Here is a 24954-nt window from a genome sequence, read left to right as displayed (position 1 = left end):
CACAGTGAAACCCTCTGTGCTCGGGGACCACTGGGTTATTCTGTGAAGTAGGCCAAGGTGGCCTCTTGGCTTTATGCCGTGTGACAAATGGGCGTATAAAGGATCATTAGGATAGCCCATCCTTCAGTGCCCTGATGCGGAAAAAAAGCCATCACTGGCTGCCACCACTGTCAGTAGAAAAAGAGGGTGTCCCATCACCTTAGGGGGGAAGCAGTGGCCTGTTATGGACTGCCTCTTCTAAGATTGGGTTACGGAAGAGAGAACTGAAGGCCCCTATGCTTTGTTCACATCTCTGAGAGAGTTCTGGTAGGAAGCATTTATGAAGAGGGCACTGAAAAGGCAGTAAACGTATCATGGCCATTATTATCTGATTATCACTTCATGTTATCTTGAGTAGAAATTAAGGAGGATTTCTCTTTTTAAAAAGGTTATCTTTTAAATAAAAATCTCCCGATTGATTTCTGTTTTTGCTGTTCTGAATTTTTATTCATTGCATTATTGAAAAAAAAGAGAGAGGGGGGGAAGAAGGTAGGAAGGAAGGAGAGAGAGGAGAGGAGGGAGGGAAAGAGAGAAAAATGAAGGAAAAATGGAAAGAATAAAGGAAGGGAGGGAGGCAAAAAGCAAAATCAGTTATCCAATTTAGGGCTTGAAAACATTTGGCCAAAAATTCCACGAAAATGTTGATTTAGACTTCTCCTTCTTCAAGCTCATTTGGTAAGTCATTTAATTACTGGAGTATATTAAAAATCTTCACAGAACGGAAGGCATTTTATATATTTATTATAATGAATACAGAGTTTTGAACTAAAATTCATGATGTTATGTCTACACATGCAAGGAAAACTATAATATTTAAAAATCCAACCAAAGCTGAAGCCCTTAATTTAGTTTTCTGAAGGTAGATTGGTCACTTGTTCAAGAGATCACTGATATATACAAGTCAAGTAAATCTAACCCTTGAAAACTGTTCTGATCGACTTGATCATGTCACCCAGATAGCACTTAAATGAGGCCCCAAAGATAAGAGAACCAGAGAAGCTTTTTTTGTAAATGTATCTTCTTCCATGATTTCCATAATTCTAGGGTTCACCAATTCAAGGTATAAGTTGAGAGAGATCCTAGACCCATTTTGCTGATGAGCAAAGTAAGGCACAGAGGTGTGTAAGGGATGAGCTACTTTTAGTCATGGGTTTGTCCCTGTACCTCTTCTGTGACCCTGAGCCCCCCTCAGCCCCACTTGTTTAGGGAGAGGCGAGCTTGCCACAGAAGACGATCATGTTGGTAGGGATGTGCCTTATGAAAAACAGGAAGGGGTGGTTCGCCATGAACTGAGCTCGGATGGGGAGTCTTTTTACAACGAAGCTGTCCCCAGTAGCTGCTGCTGCCTCGGTGCCCTCTTCATTGACATCCACGTATGACTTGTGGATGACCTTTGATAAATGCAGGCCTTTGGCTGGTGATATTCCAGAGAGATCAGCTTTGATTTCGTTGAAGACATCTGTCATCCCAAGGGAGTTTAGCAAAGCATTTAGCTCATACTTCATTTCAAGTTTGAACCTGGGGATATGCACTTCAACTTCCCTCTCTACCATGTTAGCCGAGCTGGTCCACTCGTAAAACTTCTTCATGTTCAGCTGTTTCTCTATCTAAGAGACAAAACACAGATGAGCCCATGTAAGCCAAACACGTGCCTGTGGCATTAAATGCCATTCGTTTTATAATTCTCAGTGTGCATGATTCCATGTATTGCTTTCTTTTGTACCTTGAAAATATGCTCAAGTCCTATCTGGGAAAAAACACAAAAAACACAAAGAATGTTGCATTCAGACACATCTTCCCCATTCTATTGTCTACTTTTCATCGATGTTTCATAAGTAAACGCCCCAAACGTGTATCCTACAGTCTTCTGCCTTAACTCCCTCAGATGCAGACTTCACCTAAACTCCCTCTCTTGCCTCTGAAGTCCTTGTGTTTCCTGGATGAAGTCACCATTTCTTGATTTGGTTCTCAACTCCGAAACATTAAATCGCACCCTCTATTACAAATTTGTTGCTCACTTGACTTCTGTGATGCCAGGATCCCCTCATCACGCCTGGCTTCCCTCCTGACTTTGCCCTTGCCCTCGCTGCCTCTGCTATGTGACTACTCCCGAAGTCCCGAAGAACTGAGGTTCTACACACCTTCCACACCTCCGCTCAGCCATGCAGCCTACCAGGCCCCTTCTCATCACCCCCACCCAGTGCCATCGTTCTGTGTAAGCCCTTCAAACCGCTCCCCTTGGGCATGTGATCCCTCCAGCCAGTCCTCCCCACAGCTCCAAGACCAGCAGGCCAAAGCCCATCATCGTCCCACGACAAGAGTTGAAAACTTTTTGTCACCTTCTCTCCATCCTGACAATATACAATCAGACATAAACTATCTTTTCCTTTTGTCCTTTTCTGCCCTAATCAGAGTTACCATGACGCAAATCTGTCTTGCTGGTCTCATGTCTCTAGGGCATTTTCATGAGCATTTTGCTCTAGCTGGAACCACAGGGTACTCTTGTTCACCTATTCATCTTCTACCCCTCCACCTGTGAGACATCAAGGTTACTCTACTAGAAGCCTTCCAGATCCCCTCATTGTCTACTCTCTCTACTCCCACAGGACTTCCGGCAGAGTATCATGGCACTTGTTACATGCTATTTATAACTGTGTGTTGGAACCACACGTTTGTCTATGTTTCAGAACCCACTACGTCTATGTGCTATGTTCCAGAACCCACTAGAATCCTCAGCATAAACAATGTTTGGTGTATGAATGGCTGAACGAACAGATAAATGAATGCATCACAAGCTAACAAAGACCACTTCTACACTGCTTCCAAAATGCTATCTGCCTCCAAATATCTTCCCTGGCAGTCCACAACAGGTGCCCAGAGGTCTGAGCCCCTCTGAATCGGCCACGCCAGTATCACACCTGTTCTCCTGGCCACAGCCATGCTTCTCTTCCTAGAGGTCCACACACACACAGCCCAACCCAGGTGCTTCAAGAAGCCTTCCCTCGGCCCCACCCACCCGTGCCACATTGTTTAACCTCAAGCAGGCGCTCCCTGCCTTAGAAACCTCTGACTGGGACCATCCCATCCGTGCGTGTACGTCAGCTTCCTCTTTGTCATTCCGGCAGAACACTGGAGAGTTCCAGCAAGGCTGGCGAGGTGCGCTCACTCCATGTCAGTGGCTGGCCTGCTTCTGTGCTAGGCAGTTTGGGCTGCAGCCAGAGAGGGGGGCTTTGACCCAAACCCCTGCCACCACCACCTTTTCTCAATGGCTGTGGCACTCATTTCCCCTACAATAGCAGGATGCTAAAAAAGAGTGGTTGCCTCATGAAAGCGTGTTATAACTGGGTTGGAAAAACTGCTCCCGAGTGGAAGGTGGCTTAATCAGATTGCTGTGTACTAAGACCCTAACCGGCATTACAAATCCATCACTAGAGAAAGATGCTTCCCAAATGTCAAGTAAGCAGCAGGTGCATGTATTAGTACAAGATGGCACTTTTGCCTCCTTGTGCCCTCTTTTATGGAAGAATAGATTATCCCCCCTGAAATGCATGGTCCCGAAGGCAGGGCCCAGGGTCCCCCTTCCTCTCACAGCCCCTGCGGACTACCGCTGAACCCAGCGTGTGACTGAATTAGGGACTGACCACACCAGCGTCACACACACGTGCACATGTGTTTCCTCTTCACATTAGCATTCTCTAACTTCACCTGTTCCAGGCTGGCCGTGCCCGCGGGAAGCAGAACAATCATGCTTAGTTTGTGGTTCACGTAGGGCAGCTCCAGAATTTGCATCCGCGGCTCCTTTATGAAGGCTAATTTATATGTTCCCGTTTGATACATCATTTCCACAAGTACGCTTTTACCCTATTAAAAAAAGGGGGGTTCTCATTAGGTACAACAGTCACATATTTGCATGCACATGTACATATGCTGATGTTTTCGCAAAACATGAATATTTGCATTAACACTAAAGGCGTGGGTAAAATAAAACCAATAAAGGACACCCTTTATTACTTTCCTTTGCAAAGGTTATGAATTTTTTATTTTAACATAAGTCATTGTTAGAGCCTGTCTAGTTCAAATACTATATACAGTCATCTACATATAAAATTTCTTTTATATATTAGCTTGAGACGCATTCAAAACGAAGCGAGCATTACCACCTAAGATGATTTATGTGGAAAAATGACATCATAGGATCATTTTCTTTGCTAATCCAATTGGAGGCTCTCTAGGAGAAAAGTAATACGGAGAGCTGTGTTGTGCTGAGAAAGCAACCCCAGCACACGTGGACAGAATGCGTGGCTACGGGAACAGGCTCTCTTATCTGCAAGAGGGGTGCCAGTCTCCAAAGGCTCTAGTTATGGGCCCCATGAGAAAGATTACTGGCACTTCGTGAGGAAAAATGAAAGTGAAATTCACAGAAAACACAATTAAAGAAACCTATGGAGGGACGTCTGGGTGACTCAGTCGGTTAAGTGTCCAACTTTGGCTAAGGTTGTGATCTCGCAGTTCGTGAGTTCGAGCCCCACATCAGGCTCTGTGCTGACAGCTCGGAGGCTGGAGCCTGCCTTGGATTCTGTGTCTCCCTCTCTCTCTCTGCCTTTCCCCCATTCACGCTCTGTCTCTCTCTCCCCCTGCCCAAATAAATAAGTAAATAAATAAATAAATAATAAACATTTTAAAAAAAAGAAAGAAACCTAGACCAGTGTCTTCACTGAAACTTTCTAAATTGGCCTGAACATTCTCCAGAACTTATCATCAGTCTGAAAACAAAATACTTACCTCACTTAGCAGAAAAGGGGTTTTAATTGTCTCTCTTTCCTGAAACTTATTTTGCCATTGTCCTTTGAAATATATGGCATTCACCAGGACCATTACACAAGAAGGATCAATTGTTCCCTTTCCAAAGAGGTTTGTGACTTTTCCTTATAATAATAATTTAAAAAAAAAAGATAATATATTTGGATTAGAACTTGGGTTTATTGATAACAGAGAGTTGAACATTCACTAGAAATCTGGAACCATTTAATGTTTTTTAATGTTTATTTGCTTTTGAGGGAGAGACAGAGCACGATCAGGAGAGGGGCAGAGAGAGAGAGGGAGACACAGAATCTGAAGCAGGCTCCAGGCTCTGAGCTGTCAGTGCGGAGCCCAACATGGAGCTCAAACCCGCAAACTGTGAGATATGACCTGAGCCAAAGTCAGACGCTCAAACCGACTGAGCCACCCAGGCAGCCCTGGAACCATTTCCTTTTCAAGGCTAGTTATAAATTTGAGACACCAGAAGAACCCTTTTATCTCCTGGCCATGGAGGCTGTCCTTGTCAAATGAAGTTTATATCACAGGATTGAATGCTTTGTTATTTCTAATCAGAAGATGGCATCCAGAGAGTAGCTAGTATATTAGCTAATGATCACTTGTCTGATACCTAGTCATATCCAATGCCTTCCTATACATTACTGCTTATTTAGAAAATCTTTAATAATTTCTTATGGCTTCCCTTTAATAGTTATCAGGCTTCATACTTACCAGCACTTCACCACATCCATATAGGTTAAGCATTCAAAAGATTCACCGATTCTTACAATGTACTAGCAATCCGTGTATCACAAGTATATACCAACACTTAAAGTAAATACATATCTAAAAATCAGAATTTATAAAAAACATACAAGATGTTTACTGCTTTGTTAATATACTGTTCAAATTGAACACCAAGCCCCCTTGGTGCACCCTGGTACACTGCAATTTACAAAACCTTAATGCAATACAAGCTAGCAATAGGAAACATAAGGATATCTGGAACATCAGACTCTAGGCTTAATTTTTCCACTACTGTTCCAAGTAAATTAACAGATCTGAAAATGTGTAGACCTTTCCAAGCATTTTCTAACTTAATATAAAGAACTGAATAAATGCATATTTTAATCTTGTCACCTATTACTAAACTTGAATAACACCCATCAGTCCACCCATCAACAAAATATTGTTGACACTTCACTGATAAGTGAAATAGTGAGATACAAATATGTTAGGGGCAGTCTTTAGGCTCAGAGAAGTATTTATTTTGTACTACTGACATGTTCTTCACAAATGCAATTAGCTTTAATTTAATACTTTGATGTTATTTCATCCTAATTTTATTACTTAATAAGCTTTATTTCTCCTGTATCAAGGAATATGATTGCCTACGTTCATAAACCTCAGAGACTACCAGTACAATGAGTTGATGGCATAACCACACAGATGAGGATTTCAGCATGGTACTTTGTGCACCTCTAGTGGGATAGACCCAAAGGACAAAAAGAACTCCAAACAACATCTTAAGCTACTGTTATATTTTATTAATATTGTTATTTGGAGACTGTGTATATTGTTGGATGATGCGATTTTGCAATAATATTGGTGACATTGGAATCTGGGATTTTTGACACAAGATAAAAGGGAAATAGATGTAAAAAAGGGAGGGCTGTTAAGTAAAAATCCTATGAACCGGAATTTGAATTGGTCGTATCAGTAAGAAATTATGCTGTATTTCACCTAAAAAATGTATTCACTGAGAAGGCCTTTAAACAATGACCATGCCAGTATCAATGGGAACTCTTGTACCCAGGCTATGGTCTCTAATATCACTTCTCATGAGAATGATCCAGGATTCCCGCGAGAAGTAATTCTAGGTCATCAGCAGGACATGAGTCTGGAACATCTGGTAAAATCAGAAAGCAAAGAAGCCATCAAATTCCACAAAAGTAGGGTCAAAAGGACTTAGGAGCCAATATAAAGATGGGACCCCTGACTAAAAGGAGACAATAAATTGAAACATCTCAAAATGTTTAAATTTATGAATTCATAATGATACTTTAAAAAGAAAACTTGGGGCACCTGGGTGGCTCAGCTGGTTAAGCGTCCGACTCTTGATTTTGGCTCAGGTCATGATCTCTGAGTTCGTGGAATCGAGCCCTGCGTTGGGCTCTGTGCTGACTGAATCCCTGCTTGGGATGCTCTCTCTCCCTTTCTCTCTGCCCCTCCCCTGCTCAGCTCACTCTCGCTCTCTCTCAAAATAAGTAAAAAAACATTTAAAAAAATCTTTGGGAAAAAACTCATTGGCTGTCTTCGAGGATGCTCGGAGGGAGTAAACGTTGGCTCAAAAACTGGTATTGAAGAGAAGGAATCTGGCATCCCTTTTTTTTGTTTTCCTCATATCAACTGTACTTAGAATAACCAAGTATTTTATGAGTAGAAGTTTCTCATAATGCAGATTATAAAGAAGGAATGGAAGAATTGGAATACTGCATGGGGCGCCTGGGTGGCTCAGGCAGTTGAGCGTCCGACTTCATTCAGCTCAGGTCATGATCTTGCGGTCTGTGAGTTCGAGCCCTGCATCGGGCTCTGTGCTGACAGTTCAGAGGCTGGAACCTGCTGCGGATTCTGTGTCTCCCTCTCACTCTACTCCCACCCCCCAACTTGTGCTCTGTCTCTCTCTCCTTCAAAAATAAATAAACATTAAAATTTTTTTTTTAAGAAATAAATGTTTGGGGCGCCTGGGTGGCGCAGTCGGTTAAGCGTCCGACTTCAGCCAGGTCACGATCTCGCGGTCCATGAGTTCGAGCCCCGCGTCAGGCTCTGGGCTGATGGCTCGGAGCCTGGAGCCTGTTTCCGATTCTGTGTCTCCCTCTCTCTCTGCCCCTCCCCCGTTCATGCTCTGTCTCTCTCTGTCCCAAAAATAAAATAAAAAACGTTGAAAAAAAAATTAAAAAAAAAAAAAGAAATAAATGTTTAAAAAAAAAGTATTTTTAAAAAATTAGAGCTAAAGGAAGCCAGGCAGTCAAAGCTGAAGGGGTAAAGATCTCACAGGCAGGAGAAACACAAACAGATGAGCTCAACAGGGACTTCTGAATAATTTTTTCCTAAAGGTATAGTGAAGTTTCAAAAGTTTCCCCAAGCCTCGATAAGGAAAAACATGACAGAAACTGAAGACCAAGAATTTAAGAACTACTTTTCTCAGTGTCTCAGTGCTAGTGAAAAAATAATTGAAGTTCAGGAGCTGGCAAGGTGGGAGAGATGTTTCAGAATAACGCAAGGAGCAACCCACTGAGAATGTATGGCGATTTAAATACCGATGCACTTAAAAACGCAGCCTCAAAATATGCGCCGCAAAATTGGACATAACTAAAAGGAGAAACGTAAAAATCCACAATCATAGTGCAAGATTTTAATACAGCTTTTCTCAGTAAATGATGATAAAAAGCAGTCAAGAAAGAAGCAAAGACACTCAAACACAGACATCACAAATAACAAAGTCAGCCTAACCGATAAAATTAAAAAATCTCACCCAGTAACTAAAGAATACACATTATTTTTAAGTGCACATGAAAATTTTACCAAAATTAAAACATATGTTTTACCTCAAAAGTCTCAATAAATTGCAAACAATTGAATTATTATGTTCTCTGATTACAACAGAACTGAGCTAAAAATCAGTAACTAAAAAACAACCAGAAAATTTCCACTTTTAAATAACCCCCGAGTCAGAGAAGAAATCTCAATGAAAATTGGAAAATATTTTGAGGCCCCTGGGTGGCTCAGTTGATTGAGCATCCAACTTTGGCTCAGGTCATGAGTTTGAGTCCCGCATCAGTCTCTCTGCCTCCAGTGTGGACGGATTCCACTTCAAACCCGCTATCCCCCTCTCTCTGCCCTTCCCCGCTCATGTGTGCGCATGCACGCACACACTCACCCTCTCTCTCTCTCTCTCTAAAAATAAAACATTAAAAAAAAGAAAATCAGAGAATATTTTGAACTGAATGATAATGGAAATACAATGAAAAATTGTGAGATGGAGTTAAAGTCATACCTAGAGGGAAAGCAATTGTCTTAAACGCATACATTAAAAGAATGTCTGAAAATCAACTGTTCATCTCAAGAAAATTACAGAAAGAGTAGTAATTTAATACCAAGATAGTAAAAAGAAGGAAATAAATGATAATCATAAATATTCATGTAATAAAAAAACTACAATAGGGAACACACAAGTTGATTCTTCGAAAAGACTAAAACATTACCAATCCATAACAAGTCTAATTAGGAAAAAAGAAAAAATGCACAATTCATGTTTCCAGAAATAAAAAAAAGAGAAAACATTATATAACCAAAAGACATTAAGAAGGTAATACAACTTTATTATGAGCAATTTTATGCTAATACATTTGAAAATTCAGATAAAATGGCTGTATCCCTTGAGAAAAAAAATTCAAAAACGTACACAAGAAGAAACAGAAAATATAAGTAGGTCTCTATTTATTAGAGGAATCAAATCTCTAATCAAAATCTTCCCACATAGAAAACACCAGGCACAGAGGGCTCACCTTGGAATTTATGTAAGATTGTTTATGTAAGATTGGCGTGAGTTCTTCCAAATATTTGAAGGAGAAAAATTCACACCAATCTTGCATAAACTCTCTTTTGGAAATTAGAAAAAGGGGAGAAACACTGCCAACTGGTTTCATAAAGTGAGTATAACCTGGATACCTGAACTGACAAGAATATTTGAATAAATAAAAACTAAGGTCAAATTCTTTCATGAACACAGGTGCAAAACCTCTAAAGAAAATACTAGGAAATCAAATCTGGTGATATGCAAAAAGCATAACATACGATGATCGTGTTTTGTTTATCCTAGGACAAAAAGGTTGGTTTAACATTAAAAATCAATGTAGTTCCCTAAATTAGTATACTAAAGAAAAAAATCATAGCTAAATAGATACAGAGAAGGCTTCAATATGATATGGTTAGTATCTATGCCTAAAATTCTTAGTAAACCAGAAATAGAAATTTCTTTAATCTGAAAAAATGCATTCATAAAAATACAGCAACAAACATTATGCTTAAATACATATTATTAAAACCATTCAGAAACAAGATATAAATCCAGAAACAAGACACAATGTAAGGATGCCCAATATCAGTACCTCTATTCAGCGGGAGGTCCTAGCCAATAAGAAAAGAAAAGCAGCAAGGAAGGCTGAAGAGGAAATGACTGTATTTATAGAAAATCTAAAATAATATAAGAGTACACTAGAGTTATGAGAACTCAGCAATCTTAATATATGACAGCCAGTTATACACTCCTACGTCAACAACAAATAAAATTTGGAATAACTGATACTAGTAAAAATTCAGTAAACACCTCAAATATCTGAAAACCATTTGTCAAAAGACATTAACATAGAAAAATGCAAAATGTTAATGAAAGACATTAAAGAGGACCTAAATAGAGATAAACTTCATGGAAGTGGATTGGAAGCTGAATATTAGAAAGATGCCCGTTCTTCTCCAACTCCATAGACTCCATATCGCTCCAACTAAAATTTCAACCAGAATATTGACAAAAATTGACAAGGTGATTTTAAAATGTACATGGATTCCACTTATGAGTGAAATCATATGGCATCTGCTCTCAGGCTGACTTATTTCACTTAGCATAACACCCTCTAGATCCATCCATGTTGTCTCACATGGCATGATCTCATCCTTCTTTATGACTGCATAAGAAAAACAACAAATGGGGGCATCTGGGTGGTTCAGCGCAGGTCATGATCTCACCATTCATGGGTTCAAGCCCCGCGTCAGGCTCTGCACTGACAGTGTGGAGCTGTTTGGGATTCTCTCTCTACCTCTCTCTCTGCCCCTCCCTTGCTTGCTTGTGCTCTCTTTCTCTCTCTCTCTCAAAATAAATAAGTAAACTTTAAAAAATGGATAAACAAAGAGCAGAATCAGACCTATAAATACAAGGAACAAAGTAATAATTGCCAGAGGGAAGGGGGTTGGGGGTTGGCCAGAATGAGTGAAGAGGAAAGGGAGATACTGGCTTCCAGTTATAGAATGAGTAAGTCAAGGGAACAAAAAACACAGCATAAGAAATATAGTCAGGGATACTGTAATAGTGATGTGTTGGGACAGATGGAGCTACACCTGCGGTGAACACAGCATAATGTATAGACTGAATCACTATGTTGTACACTTGCAACTAATGTTACCAGCGTGCATCAACTATACTCAAATGAAAATAAATAAAATGTATGTGTAACGCAAAAGATCAAGTTAAATCAAGGCTCTTTGGAGAGGATCAACAATGGACTTAGACTTCCAGCTATCAAGACATACTATAAAGCTACTATAATTGTGGTATTTTCATGAGAATAAATAAATAGACAAATGGAGCCCACTGAAGAACCCAGAAACAGACTCACAGATATGATCATCCGGCTCAAGAAAAAATGTACTTTGGAGTGTAATGGTGACAGGATCCTTTTCCCAATAAACAGTGGTATGTCAAGTAGATGTCCGTGTGGAGTGGAATGAACTTTTAAATGAATCTTGACTGTAGTGAAACAGTAAAGCTTCTAGCGGACAGCATAAAAATATTTCCATGAGCTAGGAGTAGGCAAAAGATTTATTGAAAAGTATGCCAAGGTACTGACTATAAAAGAAAGGATTGATAAATTTTGCTCCTTTGAAATTGAGAACTTCTATTCATCAAAGGCACCATTAAGGGAAGGAAAAGACAAGATACAAAATGGTAGAAATTACTTGCAACATACATATTCAGTATATGCAAAGAATGCCCTAAAAATGTGTAAGAAAAAAACCAGACAAATCATCCTGATGTATGGACAAAATATTTAAACAGGCACTTTACAAAGGAAGATATGAAGTGTATAAAAATGTTCAATGATATAATTCAAAAAGGAAATGCAAATTAAAACTAAACTCACTACAATGGCTAAAGTTAATAAGACTCACAGGTGTTGGCAAAGTTGAGGAACAAATAAAACTCTCATTCATTGCTTGGGCAAGTGCATTGGTAAACCACTTTAGAAAATTGTTTTGGGGGCACCTGGGTGGCTCAGTCGGTTAAGCGTCCAACTTCGGCTCAGGTCATGATCTCCCGGTCCGTGAGTTCGAGCCCCCCGTCGGGCTCTGTGCTGACAGCTCAGAGCCTGGAGCCCGTTTCAGATTCTATGTCTCCCTCTCTCTCTGCTCCTCCCCTGTTCATGCCCTGTCTCTCTCTGTCTCATAAATAAATAAAAACGTTAAAAAAATTTAAAAAAAAAGAAAACTGTTTTGTATCTATTAAAATTAAATACACACATACCTTATATGGTCAGCAATTTCATTTCCAGGTATCCATCCAACAAAATCACATACGGTATATGTGCCAAAAGAAGTGAACCAAAATGCTGATAGCAGTGCTGTTCATAATAGACCCAAACTAAAAATGTTCCGAGTGTTCATTAAGACACAGTAGACTGGATAAATATATTTAGGTATTTTCAGAGAACAAAGATAGACATCAATGAAAATGAGCAAACCATGCAACATGTAGTCATAAGGATGAATCTCACAAAATGTTGAGCTTAAAAAACCCTAAGCACATGCTTTATGATTCCAGTTAACATGAAATTTAAAAATAGGCAGAACTAATATATAGTAAAAGGAGTCAGAGAAGTCTTAATGTTTGGCAATAGGGTGGCTTCGTTTCTGGGAGGAAACACGAGAGTGGCCTTGGAGTGTGCCCTTCCTAGTAACGAATGTTTTATTTCTCTGACCTGCTAAAGGTAGAGGGGGGTTACCTGAGGGCATTTGCTTTTGTGATAATTTCTGCTTTGTGATAATTCATGGAATAGCAAACATATACTGTATATATTTCTATAAGTATATATTTTTGTAAGTATGTATATATGTATATATTTATTATTACATATTAATATGTATTAATATGTATCATTACATATTTAATATTACATATTATGTATATGTAATATGTATATATTTCTATAAGTATATATATGTATATATATAAGTATATATTTCTATAAGTATATATATGTGTATATATTTATTATTACATATTAATATGTATTATTGCATATTTAATATTACATATTATGTATATGTAATATGTATATATTTCTATAAGTATATATATATGTGTATATATATATATATGTGTATATATATATATACACATATATATATATATATATTTCAGTCAAAAAAATTATTTTAAAAATCAAGATGAGGGGCACCTGGGTGGCCCAGTCAGTTAAGCGTCTGACTCTTGATTTCAGCTCAGGTCATGATCCCAGGGTCTTAGGATCAAGCCCCACATCATCTACCCCACTGAGCATGGAGATTAAGATTCATTCTCTCTCTCTCTCTCTCTCTGCTCCCCCAAACTTCCCCCACTTGCACTCTCTCAAAATAAAATAAAATTAAATTAAATTAAAATCCAGACGTAAGAAACATACTGACCAACTGCAATGTATCAATGTCACCTGAGTCCTGATTCACACAAAACCGAGACAACTGGGGAAATACAAAACTCGCTGCATATTTGTGAATATAAACGGTTATTTTTAACCTCCTATATGTAATAATGGCGCAGTGGTATTTTCTTTTAAATAATTTATATTTTTGAGAGACACAACCTGAAAAAAGATATCTGGGCTTTGTCATGGAAGCGGCAGTGAGAGGAGAGTGAGAGTACAGATAGAGAATTGGCCTTAAGTGATAAATCTTGCAGCTGAGAGGTAAATAAGGATTCACTATATTATTCTCTCTCTTTATTCTTTAAATCTTTCCTTAACTAGATGTTTTTACATAATGAAATGAACACATCTTTAAATCTAAATATTTAATCTGCCATTTTTTAAAGAAGTATTTGACAACTGCAAGATTTGTTTTAAAATCACGAAAGGCGGATTTCAATTGAATTAAATTCAATTGCAGAATGTACAACCCTTCTATAAAGTAGAAATACTGTTCTTCTCATCCTCAGAATCACCTGGCTTAGCTCACAATCAGGACAAACGACTGTAAAGAATATTCCAAAATACTCCCTTCTTGTCCTCCATTGTTGATCTGTCTATGTTAGGTCCTGGAGGTCACCCAGCTTCCTTGTTAGCACTGACTCAGGGAGTTTATCAAAACAGTGCAGTTAAAGTTTGAAGACACCCGTGGGACTTATTCTTACCATTAGTTTTACTTTCAACCCAAGCATTAATCGTTTTCCTCGTTTCTTCTGGAGACCGTTCAAAATCAACAGTTTGCGGCGTGGTTTGATACAGTTGCTCAGAACAGTTTAGATATTGCTGTAAAAAGAAAGGACAATAGCACAACACAAAAACAGTAAGAGGGAAGCAAAAGCCTATAGCTCTATGTGTTCTAAAAATCACAACACAGAGGGGCACCTGGGTGGCTCAGTCGGTTAAGCATCCAACTCTTGATTTTGGCTCAGGTCATGATCCCATGGTTCATGAGTTTGACCCCCAAGTCTTGGGCTCTGAGCTGACAGCGTGGAGCCTGCTGGGGATTCTCTCTCTTCCTCTCTCTCTGTCCCTCCCCTGCTTGTGCACACTCTCTCTCAAAATAAAAAAAAAAAAATGAAACTTAAAAAAAAATAAGTAAAATAAAATCGCAACACAGAGACAAAAGCAGCTCGTGTTTTTATGTCTGAAAGGAAGCCGAATCCATGTATACTTATTCTTTAATTTTTTTTTTATGTTTATTCACTTCTGAAAGACAGAGAGAGACAGAGCACAAGCAGGGGTGGGGCAGAGAGAGAGAGGGACACAGAGTCTGAAGCAGGCTCCGGGCTCCGAGCTGTCAGCACGAAGCCTGACACGGGGCTCGAACTCACGAGCCGTGAGATCATGACCTGAGCCGAAGTGGGACGCTCAACCGACTGAGCCACCCAGGCGCCCCCATGTATACTTATTCTTAATTAAGCAAATGGATTTAAACAAATCAAACAGCTTTCCAAAAGGAATGTTCAGAAGTGTTTGGTTGTCTCTTCTGTCCTATCACTGGCATTCTTTGTTCTAAAATGCTCAAAGCAAAATGGCAAGATACAATTTACTCTCACTGCTCTGTCCTCTCAAACAGACAAATGGGAGTCACTGCCCTACGTTCTAGATGGGAAAACTGAGGACTAGAGTGAGGAAGTGATTCAGGACCGGGGTGATTACATTTTGCTTGTTGGAGGCCTAACAGAGGGCTTGGTCTCCTCGTGGTGTCCCTAAAAGCCACTATAATTAAAATGGTAATAATATTCTCTGGTGGACATAATTGACATTTTTTCAACTTTATGTAAAATGTGAACAAAAATAACTTAAGGAATTCACTATTTTACTCACCTATACTAGTAATCCAAGTAAAAATAGTGTGCAAAATCAGTATAAAGAACCTAGCCCTCTCTTTTAACCAAGTTCCCAAGCTGGCCCCAATATGACATTCTGGACCCACCACTGATTACCACCCATGCATGGCCCTTGATTTCTAGAACTGGGAACTTTCCACTGTCTCACTGCCAAGGCAGCAGTCAAATCTACATCAACTCAAATGAAATTGCCTGCTGTTCCATTCTTGAGACCTTGGGGACATACCTCTATGGTATGTCCATAGCAGGACCCAAGGCCCCACCATGAACTGAGCAGGATGATACAAGACTTAGAAATATGGCAGGTATGAGAGTGGCTGCCTGGGGTGTGGCTTGCCATTTGCTTAACTGGGTTCTCTTGTGCCTAAATCCATTATAGAACAAAAGGAAAGCTTGCTAAGAGCAAACTCTGGGCCTCGGGATGACTCTTGTCCTGAGCTGGTCCAACTGTGGCTAGAACATGCTTAAGTGATTGTCCTTAATCCATGAGATGAAAGTTTTTCCAGACAGAATCCTGTGATAATAATATCTCATGCATGATACAGATCATGACAATCTGCACGACACTAATGAGGAGCTTCACATTTCAGGAACAGATGCATTCGTCATTATCCCAAATCAACATTTCTCCACTACCTACGTCCAGATCACTGTTTGTGGAAGACATGGGGCGGGAGAGAGAGTATTCCAACTTTAGGGACCATGACTGTTAATCCCCACCACATCAGCAGGCACTCCGTTAAAGAGTCACCGTAAGCTTTTAGGACAGTAGGAAACAGCACTTCTGAAACAGGTCCACACCCCAGGATGGACCACCTCAAGTTGCAAAAATTCTGACAATCAACTGTTAAGATACAGACTACATTACCAGACAAGAGGAGAACATTAGAAATTCAGGACTTCATTCTGCTTCCCCGGGCCAGCATTTAAATAAAACTGGTCAAATAAAAGCTATGTCGCTGAGGCTAGCATTTCACCTTAATCACATCAGGATAACACAGCAATTAAAACAGGAAGATAGATTTGGATAGGGGTCGCACTCAGGCTTTGCCACTTAATTATCTCGGCTACCTTTGTCAACTTGACTTTTCAGAATCCGCCTCACAATTGTAGAATTAATGGCAATTTTGTACTTATATTAGGACTATGTAGCAGTTAATGTGATAAGACCTACAACGTATTAAGTCGAGTAAACGGCACATGGTAAACACTCAATAAAACTCCATATTACACTACTGTTGGGAAATGTTATAAATAGTGTTAGAATCTTGAAGCTAAAAGGGATTTAAGTCTAATTCTCTCATTTTAAAGATAAAGGTGACTTTCCCAAAGTCATGTGTCTCACAGGGAACAGAATTCACATCTCTTGGCTCCCAGTCTGGTATGCTTCCCATTGATTCTTAGTACTCTGCCATTAAAGACCTCTGAAGAAGGGGTGAGAAATGTATTTTGCTTTTTCATGATCCACAAGAGAATTCTTAACTACTTTGTTTTGTGTTTCATCCCTGACCTTGCTTCTTGGACAACTTTGGTGGTTTTTGCAAAAATAAAATTGTTATGTGATATTTCACAACTTTAAATGGGATTTTGATAAAACCATTTCACTGAAACTCTAAGTCAGCTCAAAATTTAATCTCTTACAGATGAATGCCATGTGGCTCTTCTCACTCTTCCCTGATTTTATGGTTTGAAACCTAGAGGATGCCAAGACAGCTGTGGGTTGCCATTCCAGACGGACTTACCTGATGGAACATCATCGCCTTTGTCCCGTAGAGTCTGTTGGCAATGCTGAGGGTATAGTTAGAGTCTGGCTGGTTAATTTGAGAGAATAAGACTCCAAACGCTGAATGAATCCTTCCAGCTTGGCTGCACTGAAGCACCAATAAACAAAGAATGGAGTATTAAGTTGCTTGATTTCTTGCCATTGGAGGGTTATAAATAATGTGGAAACAGTAAGTAGACAGCAAGGTGTTTGCCTCTGAATAAAAGGGTAGGGAATACTAACAAGCAAAGAGTTGGGGAGTTTAAAGCATGTTCCTTCTCTAGATTTCCTCCAGCACAACAATCTCAGCACTCGGTGACCTTAGTCACAAGTTGTGTGTAGAACTGTAAGCTATTGCAAAACACACAAGCACTTGTTGACCCCTATGGTTAAATCCAAAAGCACAAGTTTTCATAAAGAGATCCTATTGGGGTCTTTAGGGTGACGATCCAAGTTTTGCTGCTGTCCCTGTACCTATAGAATCATCTCTGTCACGCTCCTTTCAACGTCTCCATTTTCTGTGTGACCATGGAACCAAACACTTTAGCCCTTTGCTGAACTGATCTCACTCACCCATCCAACCCATTCCCAGGAGCAATTCTGTTAGACCTACAGCTTTGAGGCATCTGCACTCAAGGACATTATTGGGGTCTACCCACATTCCCTGAAGCAAAGTTTCCCAAACTACGGACGTGCTTTAATCTCCTCACAACAAGTTGGGTTCTGTGAAGCAAGTATTTTTTGAACCTGTATGTATTTATGTGTTTTCTGAATCAATCACAATCAAACACATAACCATATCACGTGTGAGTTCTAATTTTGATGTCAACAGGAATTCTCCTACTAGAGAGAAGTGGGACTCACAGGCCCAGGCAGTGTGGGCTGGGCAACATCAGGCCCCGTTTTCCTGGGGTCTAACTATAAGGCAATGGGTCCTCTCTCAGTAACCCCACTGCAAAAATCTACTCCCTCACAGATGAGGCTGGCAGACTCAGTCCCATTTACGGCACAGTCCATGAAAGAACAGAAAGCTTGAGCAAGAATAACAATAAGACATATGATAAAAGCTGGGGGACTTTAATACTGTAATTATTTTCATTATGTTAACTGTATAGGCTGTAGCAATTACCAGGAAGACTAAAGGACTCGACCAACAGAGACAATGCTGCTGGGTCCTTTAGGGGCCAAAGAGGGGCTCTGCCACTCAACCCCTGCACTATTAGTCCTCGGTGCTCTTATGTTGAAGAGCATTTGACAGCTCAGTAGTGATACTATCATACCTTAGCTGAGGCCTTGAACTCTGGTTTTAAGGATTCTGCAATACGATTAAAGTGAAGCACCTAGGAAGGAAAAAGAGGAGTCAATTGATATCAAAAGCAACATACAGTCTATAAACGTGAATATTTACAAGTTATCTGTTTTTCCGTTTCAGAAAATGACCAATGATAACAGCTAACATTTAGTGATGTCATCTTCCGGGTACCGAACTAAGCTTTGGCATATCTTACTGAACCCTCGCAAGAGCTTCGTAAGTAGATGCTATTATCCCCATTCACGCAGGGAAACCGAGATCAAGAGAGAGGTTCCCTGACAACTGTCTGTCCGTCTCCAGACAGTAATGAGGCTCCTCTGCCCCCTCCTACTGTTCTCAGGCCCTTCACTATGACAGTTGACCCTCTAGGGTCATGTAAAACATTACAGGGTGTCCCTTTACAATATCTGCTTTAAGCCAAGAAAATCATGAAAGTGCATCAAAATATGGAGGGAAGAAATAAAGGACAAACAATAATATGATGTGTAAGTATCCAAAGAGTCAAGTGATATTCATCTAGACTTTCCATAGCGATCAAAAATACATATAATGGAAAAATCACTATGTATCAAGTCACCCCTTTTCTCTTAGTCTTTCTGTTTCCCCACGTGTAAAATAGGGATAATAATCCCTACCTACCACATAGGGCTGTTGTGGACGTCAAATGTACTAATGAATTATTTTTTTTACACTTGAGAGCTTTTAAAGTGTTATTAAGTTTTTCTATCGGTCGCAATCCTGGAGGGCAAGAATAGTATCACACATGTGTTCTCTGTCATATTTAAATCACTGAAAAAAAGTGAACTCCAAAAGTAAACTACAGAAGGGCATGCACGGGAACACCAATGGGAAGGAAGAGACTGTGTTGCATTTATTGTGTTATTTGCATTATAAGTATTGCATCATTTAACCATTATTCTAAGAAATACGATTTTCCCAAATGTGTTTCTTCAGTCACAAGATGGCAGAATTTCCTTGGTATCAAGATGCGTGTGTCTGGCTGACCCAGACGGGTGCACAGAACACGTGAAAGGTCTGTGGAAATCTCTGCTGTGTTCCATACCTTCTCCATCTGCCCTGCACTGTTTCCTCTGGCCCCAAGGAGAACCATACTTAGAGCATAAAGCAGACTCAGTGGTGAAAAGAAGATGTTTTCTCCTACGTTGTGCCTGTTCAGCTCTTTGAACACATCAAGGCAAAAGTCAACATTTGCTGTGCTGAGAGGATCCATTTTATGCCAAGCACTACCTGAGAACACATGGAGGGAAAAAAATCTCAGAATATTACTTGGAAGTACAGGTAATACATAGAGTTCGGTTATTAAATTTCACGAATTTATGAGTCTGAGCACACTGCTTCGTGAAAAATTACATACTCACTAATGAATAGAAGTCACTAATGAATAGAAATCACTAATGAATAGAACATTTAGTGTTCCTTTCAACCAGTGGTTCAAAGCTTTCTCACTCTCATTTGTGAACATTTAAAAGTAATTGTTCTGCGGCAGGAGAGCAGAAGGAATTAGGTCTTCATGCTCTTAATGTCCATGCTACAAGATCCTCCTCATCCTGGAATTTGTACAGAGAAATTCTCTAGCTACACAAGTTCAGCCAAACAAGTTGCTTTACCACTGGACTGCACACCTTCACAGCCTCACAGGAGAACACTTTTCTCTTTCCAGATACCTTCAAGTTCTCCCCAGATAGCACTGTAAAAACATTAACTACCTGCTGCTCATCCCTTCCTTTCCTTTCCTTTCCTTCCCTTTCCCTTCCCTTCCCCTTTTCTCCCCTCCCCTCCCCTCCCCTTCCCTTCCTCTGTGCTAAGAGGACACAGATTTCATGAATCCACTTTCATGTAACCATGCACTTCAGAGAAGGCTTCAGGATCTCCATACCCCAGGGGCCAGCCTTGACTGGCCTAAGCCAAGTGAGGTAATTCTGTTTCCTGCAACAGTGACTAATTGGGTACCAACTTTGAGTTATATTCTGAGGATCCAATGTACAGCATGGTGACTCTAATTAATAATACAGTATCGTATAGTTAGTTGAAAGTTTCTGAGAGTAGATCTTAAGCATTCGCGCACGCACACACACAGAAAGCTAACTGTGTCAGGGGTTGGATGTGATCCTGGGAATCATTCCACGGTGTTTATGAATATGAAATCATCACACTGTACCTTTTAAATATATACTATTATATTTGGCAGTTACTGCTCAATCAAGTTTGGGGGGAAACAAATACAATTTTAACGATCAGAAGGTGCCGTGATTCTTGCCAATAAGGACAAAAAGTCATTGCTGGGCTTCTAGAAGAGGCTTCCCTCTGATAAAAAAAAGAGAGAGAGAGAGAGAGAGAGAGAGAGAGAGAGAGACTCACAAGAGGAAGACATCCCTCTTCTTCCTCTTGTTTGTCTTCACGTGACTACTATCACAGCAGCGACTGTGTGGACCGGGACCGGGATGTAGCCAGCCCAAGAGGATAAGCCAGACGTCGGAGAGGAAAGGTGGACAGAACCTGAGTCCTTGCTGATGCACCATTAAGTGGATGGATTAATCCACCCTGGATCTGTCCTGCCTTGGGATTTCTCATCACGTAGGATGATGTTTCCTTATATTTTAACTCATTTTGGTTGAGTCTTCTGTTACTTGCAACAAAAAGCATCCCAGCCTCCCCAGGGATTTCTTCCTACGCTCTTGTCCGCTAGGACCCATTAGCCCACCTGCCTCACATTCACACATTTCTAGCACAGCTACATCTTTCTCCCTTATTTAGTTCCCCAGCGACCTACAACTACTTCGTTCTTCTTCCTCTCATCTTCTAGATTACAGCTTCGCACTCTTGTAGAATTCAAGTCTAGGCCTATATTCTGTAGGCTATTATGACAGGTGACCAGTCCACTGCCTCCGCCCGGGTATGTTTATTTTAGTTACTAACCTGCCTTGTTTTCAGTACATATCTGAGTTGAGCTCACTGGAAGTGTGTTCTCTGGGGCGTGACTCTGTTGGCTACTGATGTAGGCATTCGTGTCATACCTCTCACTAAAACATAGTTCTCTGTGCCTTTAGAGCCAAAGGAAGCTAAGCTGAAGGTGAATGCCTCAGAACTGGAGCTGGGAGGAGGGTGCACAGCTCAGCGCTTCTCGGGCAGAGACAGCTGAAAGGAAACGTGTCGCTTGTAGACTTTCAAAATAATGACCCACCAAATTTATATGGCAAAAATGGTGATGACACATCCCTGTAATTAAAACTGGTTGTCCTAAAATAATCATTAAGAACTAAGTGCTATGTATTTGAATCATCAGACCACCCAAGATGGTATAATAGAGCCTAGCAGTTATATTATAACAAGCCTGGACTGTATTTTTCTTTGCTTTGGACAATTTTTTTTAAAGGTATAACACAAAGGTTTTGCTAATCTTATTTAATGAAAATACCAGCACGTGCCTTTAACAGGATACTGTTCTTCAAGTTAGTTTTAATACAGCTCTCTGTAGCTGGTCTAATAATAACAATATTATTGTTGTTATTCCAGAGCGACATGGATAGAGCTTGAAAGCTCTTTATTTCACTACCTTAATAATGAAACCAGTTTCGGTCCAATAATGAGGCATGTCCGAGGAAGATGCTCTTTATACTGCCTTCTGCGTTTCGGTAAATGGGGTTAGCTAATGGAATCAGGTTCTAGAATGAAATTTCAGATTTCAGATTTACAAGTGAATGTAAATTTATTCTTCTTACATCTACATCATCATATTGTCATTATTAAAAACCTGCCTACATATTAGAGTGAAGAGTAGCCCTACAGTTATGGGGGCGCCTAGCAAAAGAGTCTGGAATATACTGATAGACCACCTGTATGAGCCACCTACTTTTATATTACTAATCTGTTGGTTTCTTTCTCTTTTTTCAACCACAAGCACAGAAAGCAGAAGCAATCACACCCCTCAGTTCTTGGCACAGCCATCATTGGGCCATAATTCTCTTCTTTGCTAACTGACTTCAACCCAATTCATTTTCTTTCTCTTCCATGCCTGCAGACAACACTTATCGTTCGTTTAAAGCATATTCTTATACGTACATGTGTCCTTAAAATATATTTGCTTCTTTATGTAGCTTTTCATTTTCATAAATGAGCTTATATCAAGTAATTTCTTTTTCATTGAGTACTTTTTTAAGACTCATCCATGTCACTCTGGAAACATCATCTGTTAACTTGCAAGTACTGTGCTTTTGTGCCTTTGCATTTTGCCGATCCATTCCCCAGTGACAGACGCCCAGACGGCCTCCTCCTCACATCGTCACCAGCAGTGCTGTGATGGGCATCCTCACACAGACCCCCTGATGCCCCCGTGTGAGATCTCTTCACAAAGGAAAAGCACTGCATCACAGGCTCCATGTACATGCCAAGCACTGCATACGTTATTCAGAGTGTAAGTCGTACAGGATGGGTCAGGTTACCCCAGTTTTGCAGACAAGGCGGCGAGGGGTTGAGAAATTCACACGGCATACGTGGGGTGGCCGTGACACGAACGCAAGTCCACGTCTTCTGAAACCTCTGCTCATTCCACTTGCCACTGGACACATTCAGATAAGCTTTCATTTGAGGTAACGCGATTTTACTTTTGTGGCACTGTGACTATTGTCCCTAATTGGTAAGGACAGCATCTTACCAGAAAAATTAAGACATTTTGTCCAAGATATAAGGCATTAATAGGCTTAATCTGTTCACGAATGGTTACTAAATATAGTATTATTTGCCTCACTTCACAGTGAGATCTTCTAGCTCTCCAAGCGTTTGGTTCACAATACCAAGAAGAGAAACATTAGGCTTAGGTTTTTCAACAATTACTGGGAATACATAATTCTAATTAATTCACGAACTTTGGCATTTGACATGTCTATTTGCAAGATAGAGTTTTCACTATCGTTAACCTAGCTCTTAAGATCTCTATTTTCATCATTCACTTTCCAAGGCCCCACTCTTCTTAGTACAACAGAGTGTCCATACTAATCTTAAATTCAACAGATTTTATGCAGTAACCTTGACTGACAATTTCCCCTACATCTGAGTAATCGTCTTTGGAAAACACTGAGACACAAATATGTGGTGAATTCGCCGATTCTTGTTAACTGAGTAACTTCCTCACCAGATTTAGCGTTCTTTGAGGGCAGGGAAAATCTACCGGTGAAATTATCAGTGTCTTGCACAACCACCCAATCACCAACACATATTAGAGAAGTCAACATTATAAACAGTTTACAGTTTCTGGTCTAATTAATATTATGCAGTCAGTTGCCGAAAAGAGGATGCCATGAGGGACAGAAGTCCCAAGGCACGCAGAATCCTACCAAAGATGCATAGACCCCAGAGAAGGTTCCACCCAGGAGATGAGGGAGAGCTGACGTGCCCCTAGAAGTAGAAGGACTTTGAATTGAGCTCCCAAAGAAGGAAGGAATTGCAGAAAATTCCTTGTAGTGTATCGTCCTGCCTGCTTTTAGACTGAAAAAACCCCTCCCAAGCAAAAGGAATAGGTCACCTGGAGGCTGCCGTGGGAGAAAACCAAGAAAAAAATGCCCGAAACTGCAGCCCTTCTAGGTTAAGAAGGGGCATTTCTAGGAAAAAAATAAAAAACTATTCGGGAAACGCGAAGAGAGGACATGTCTTAGAGGGGGATGTTGGCAATAAAGTACTGAAAGAGGACACAGCACTGGAAGGCATTCTTCCCAGGACATCAAGTTATTGATAAGGCCAGTCCAGTGCAGTTAAGATCTTCTAAAGAACCAGAAGAGTTTTGCTACACAGAGGCCACGGCCATGTGTAACCAGCTCCATTCCGGATAAGGGTTATTGGTAAGTAGAAAGTATCAACAGAGTTCTATTTTGCTAAACAAATCAGAGGTTGGAAATTAAGTCAGCCTGCCTCCAGGATTTTAAAAATGCACACCATCCACGTTAATGTATTAACAAGCATGATAATGTACTCATCAAGGGATCAGCAAAAGGCACGCTCAAAGAATAATCTTCGCCCTCGTGTGGCTCATTACACACCTGTCCAAACGTCCTGTTTTACTGCTCTTATCTGTTCGGGTCTGGCAACAAGCGCAGCTGAAACACTGAAGCACAGAAATACTTCTCTTTACCTCTGCTGCTTTCCCGGGTGAAGCGGACAATTTGGCAGGTGAGATTGGAGCCGTGTCCCTGACGAGGAAATATAAAGCCTTCACTTTTTGCCCCTCCCTTTCCATTGTGTCCTTAGTGATTCAGCTCCACATCCGCCTGGCAGAAAGCACAGCCCTGGGAAGGAAGTCCCTCTAGAGGCCACCCGGAGCTGCCTTGCATCTAGGAGACTCTCAGGACGGCCAGTGCTTTCTGGAGAAGTGTGCAGTGCTTACCCGCCTTCGGCCCTGCTAAGGAGGAAACATTTGCAAGCCTAATCTCTATTTGAGAAAATAAGCTGTCTTTCTAAAAGGAGCACCTGGAACATATTCAAGTGGGCAGGGCCGTGTTCAAAATTCCAAAGACTGCTGTTTCCGTGTGCATGGCACAGAGCAATTCAAAAAGAAAGCTCTCGGCTGTGGCAGAAAGATTCCAGCCATGATGGCTGCTTCCTGGCCTGAGG

The 24954-nt window shown here is 40.5% G+C and overlaps 1 protein-coding gene across 2 annotated transcripts; it reads right to left on the bottom strand.

The window, feature by feature from the left end:
* Positions 1 to 760: 760 nt before the first annotated feature.
* Positions 761 to 24673, bottom strand: SERPINB11 (serpin family B member 11). 2 transcript variants are annotated; one of them, XM_043559046.1, is made up of 8 exons: positions 24476 to 24673; positions 19397 to 19581; positions 18302 to 18361; positions 17002 to 17130; positions 14075 to 14192; positions 4822 to 4964; positions 3745 to 3900; positions 761 to 1646 (listed from the first exon to the last, which is right to left on the bottom strand). In XM_043559046.1, exons 2-8 carry the CDS (start codon positions 19562 to 19564, stop codon positions 1242 to 1244), a joined length of 1179 nt encoding a protein of 392 aa, XP_043414981.1. In that variant the 5' UTR covers positions 19565 to 19581; positions 24476 to 24673; the 3' UTR covers positions 761 to 1241. The 2 variants fall into 2 exon arrangements, with proteins under 2 accessions (XP_043414981.1, XP_043414980.1); XM_043559045.1 differs by having other exon boundaries at positions 24384 to 24560.
* Between the last annotated feature and the right edge of the window lie 281 nt (positions 24674 to 24954).

Source organism: Prionailurus bengalensis, chromosome D3, assembly GCF_016509475.1.
Source record: "Prionailurus bengalensis isolate Pbe53 chromosome D3, Fcat_Pben_1.1_paternal_pri, whole genome shotgun sequence".
Lineage (NCBI taxonomy): Eukaryota > Metazoa > Chordata > Mammalia > Carnivora > Felidae > Prionailurus > Prionailurus bengalensis.
Note: the sequence above shows the minus strand (reverse complement) of the source record. Positions and strands in the feature narration are given on the sequence as shown.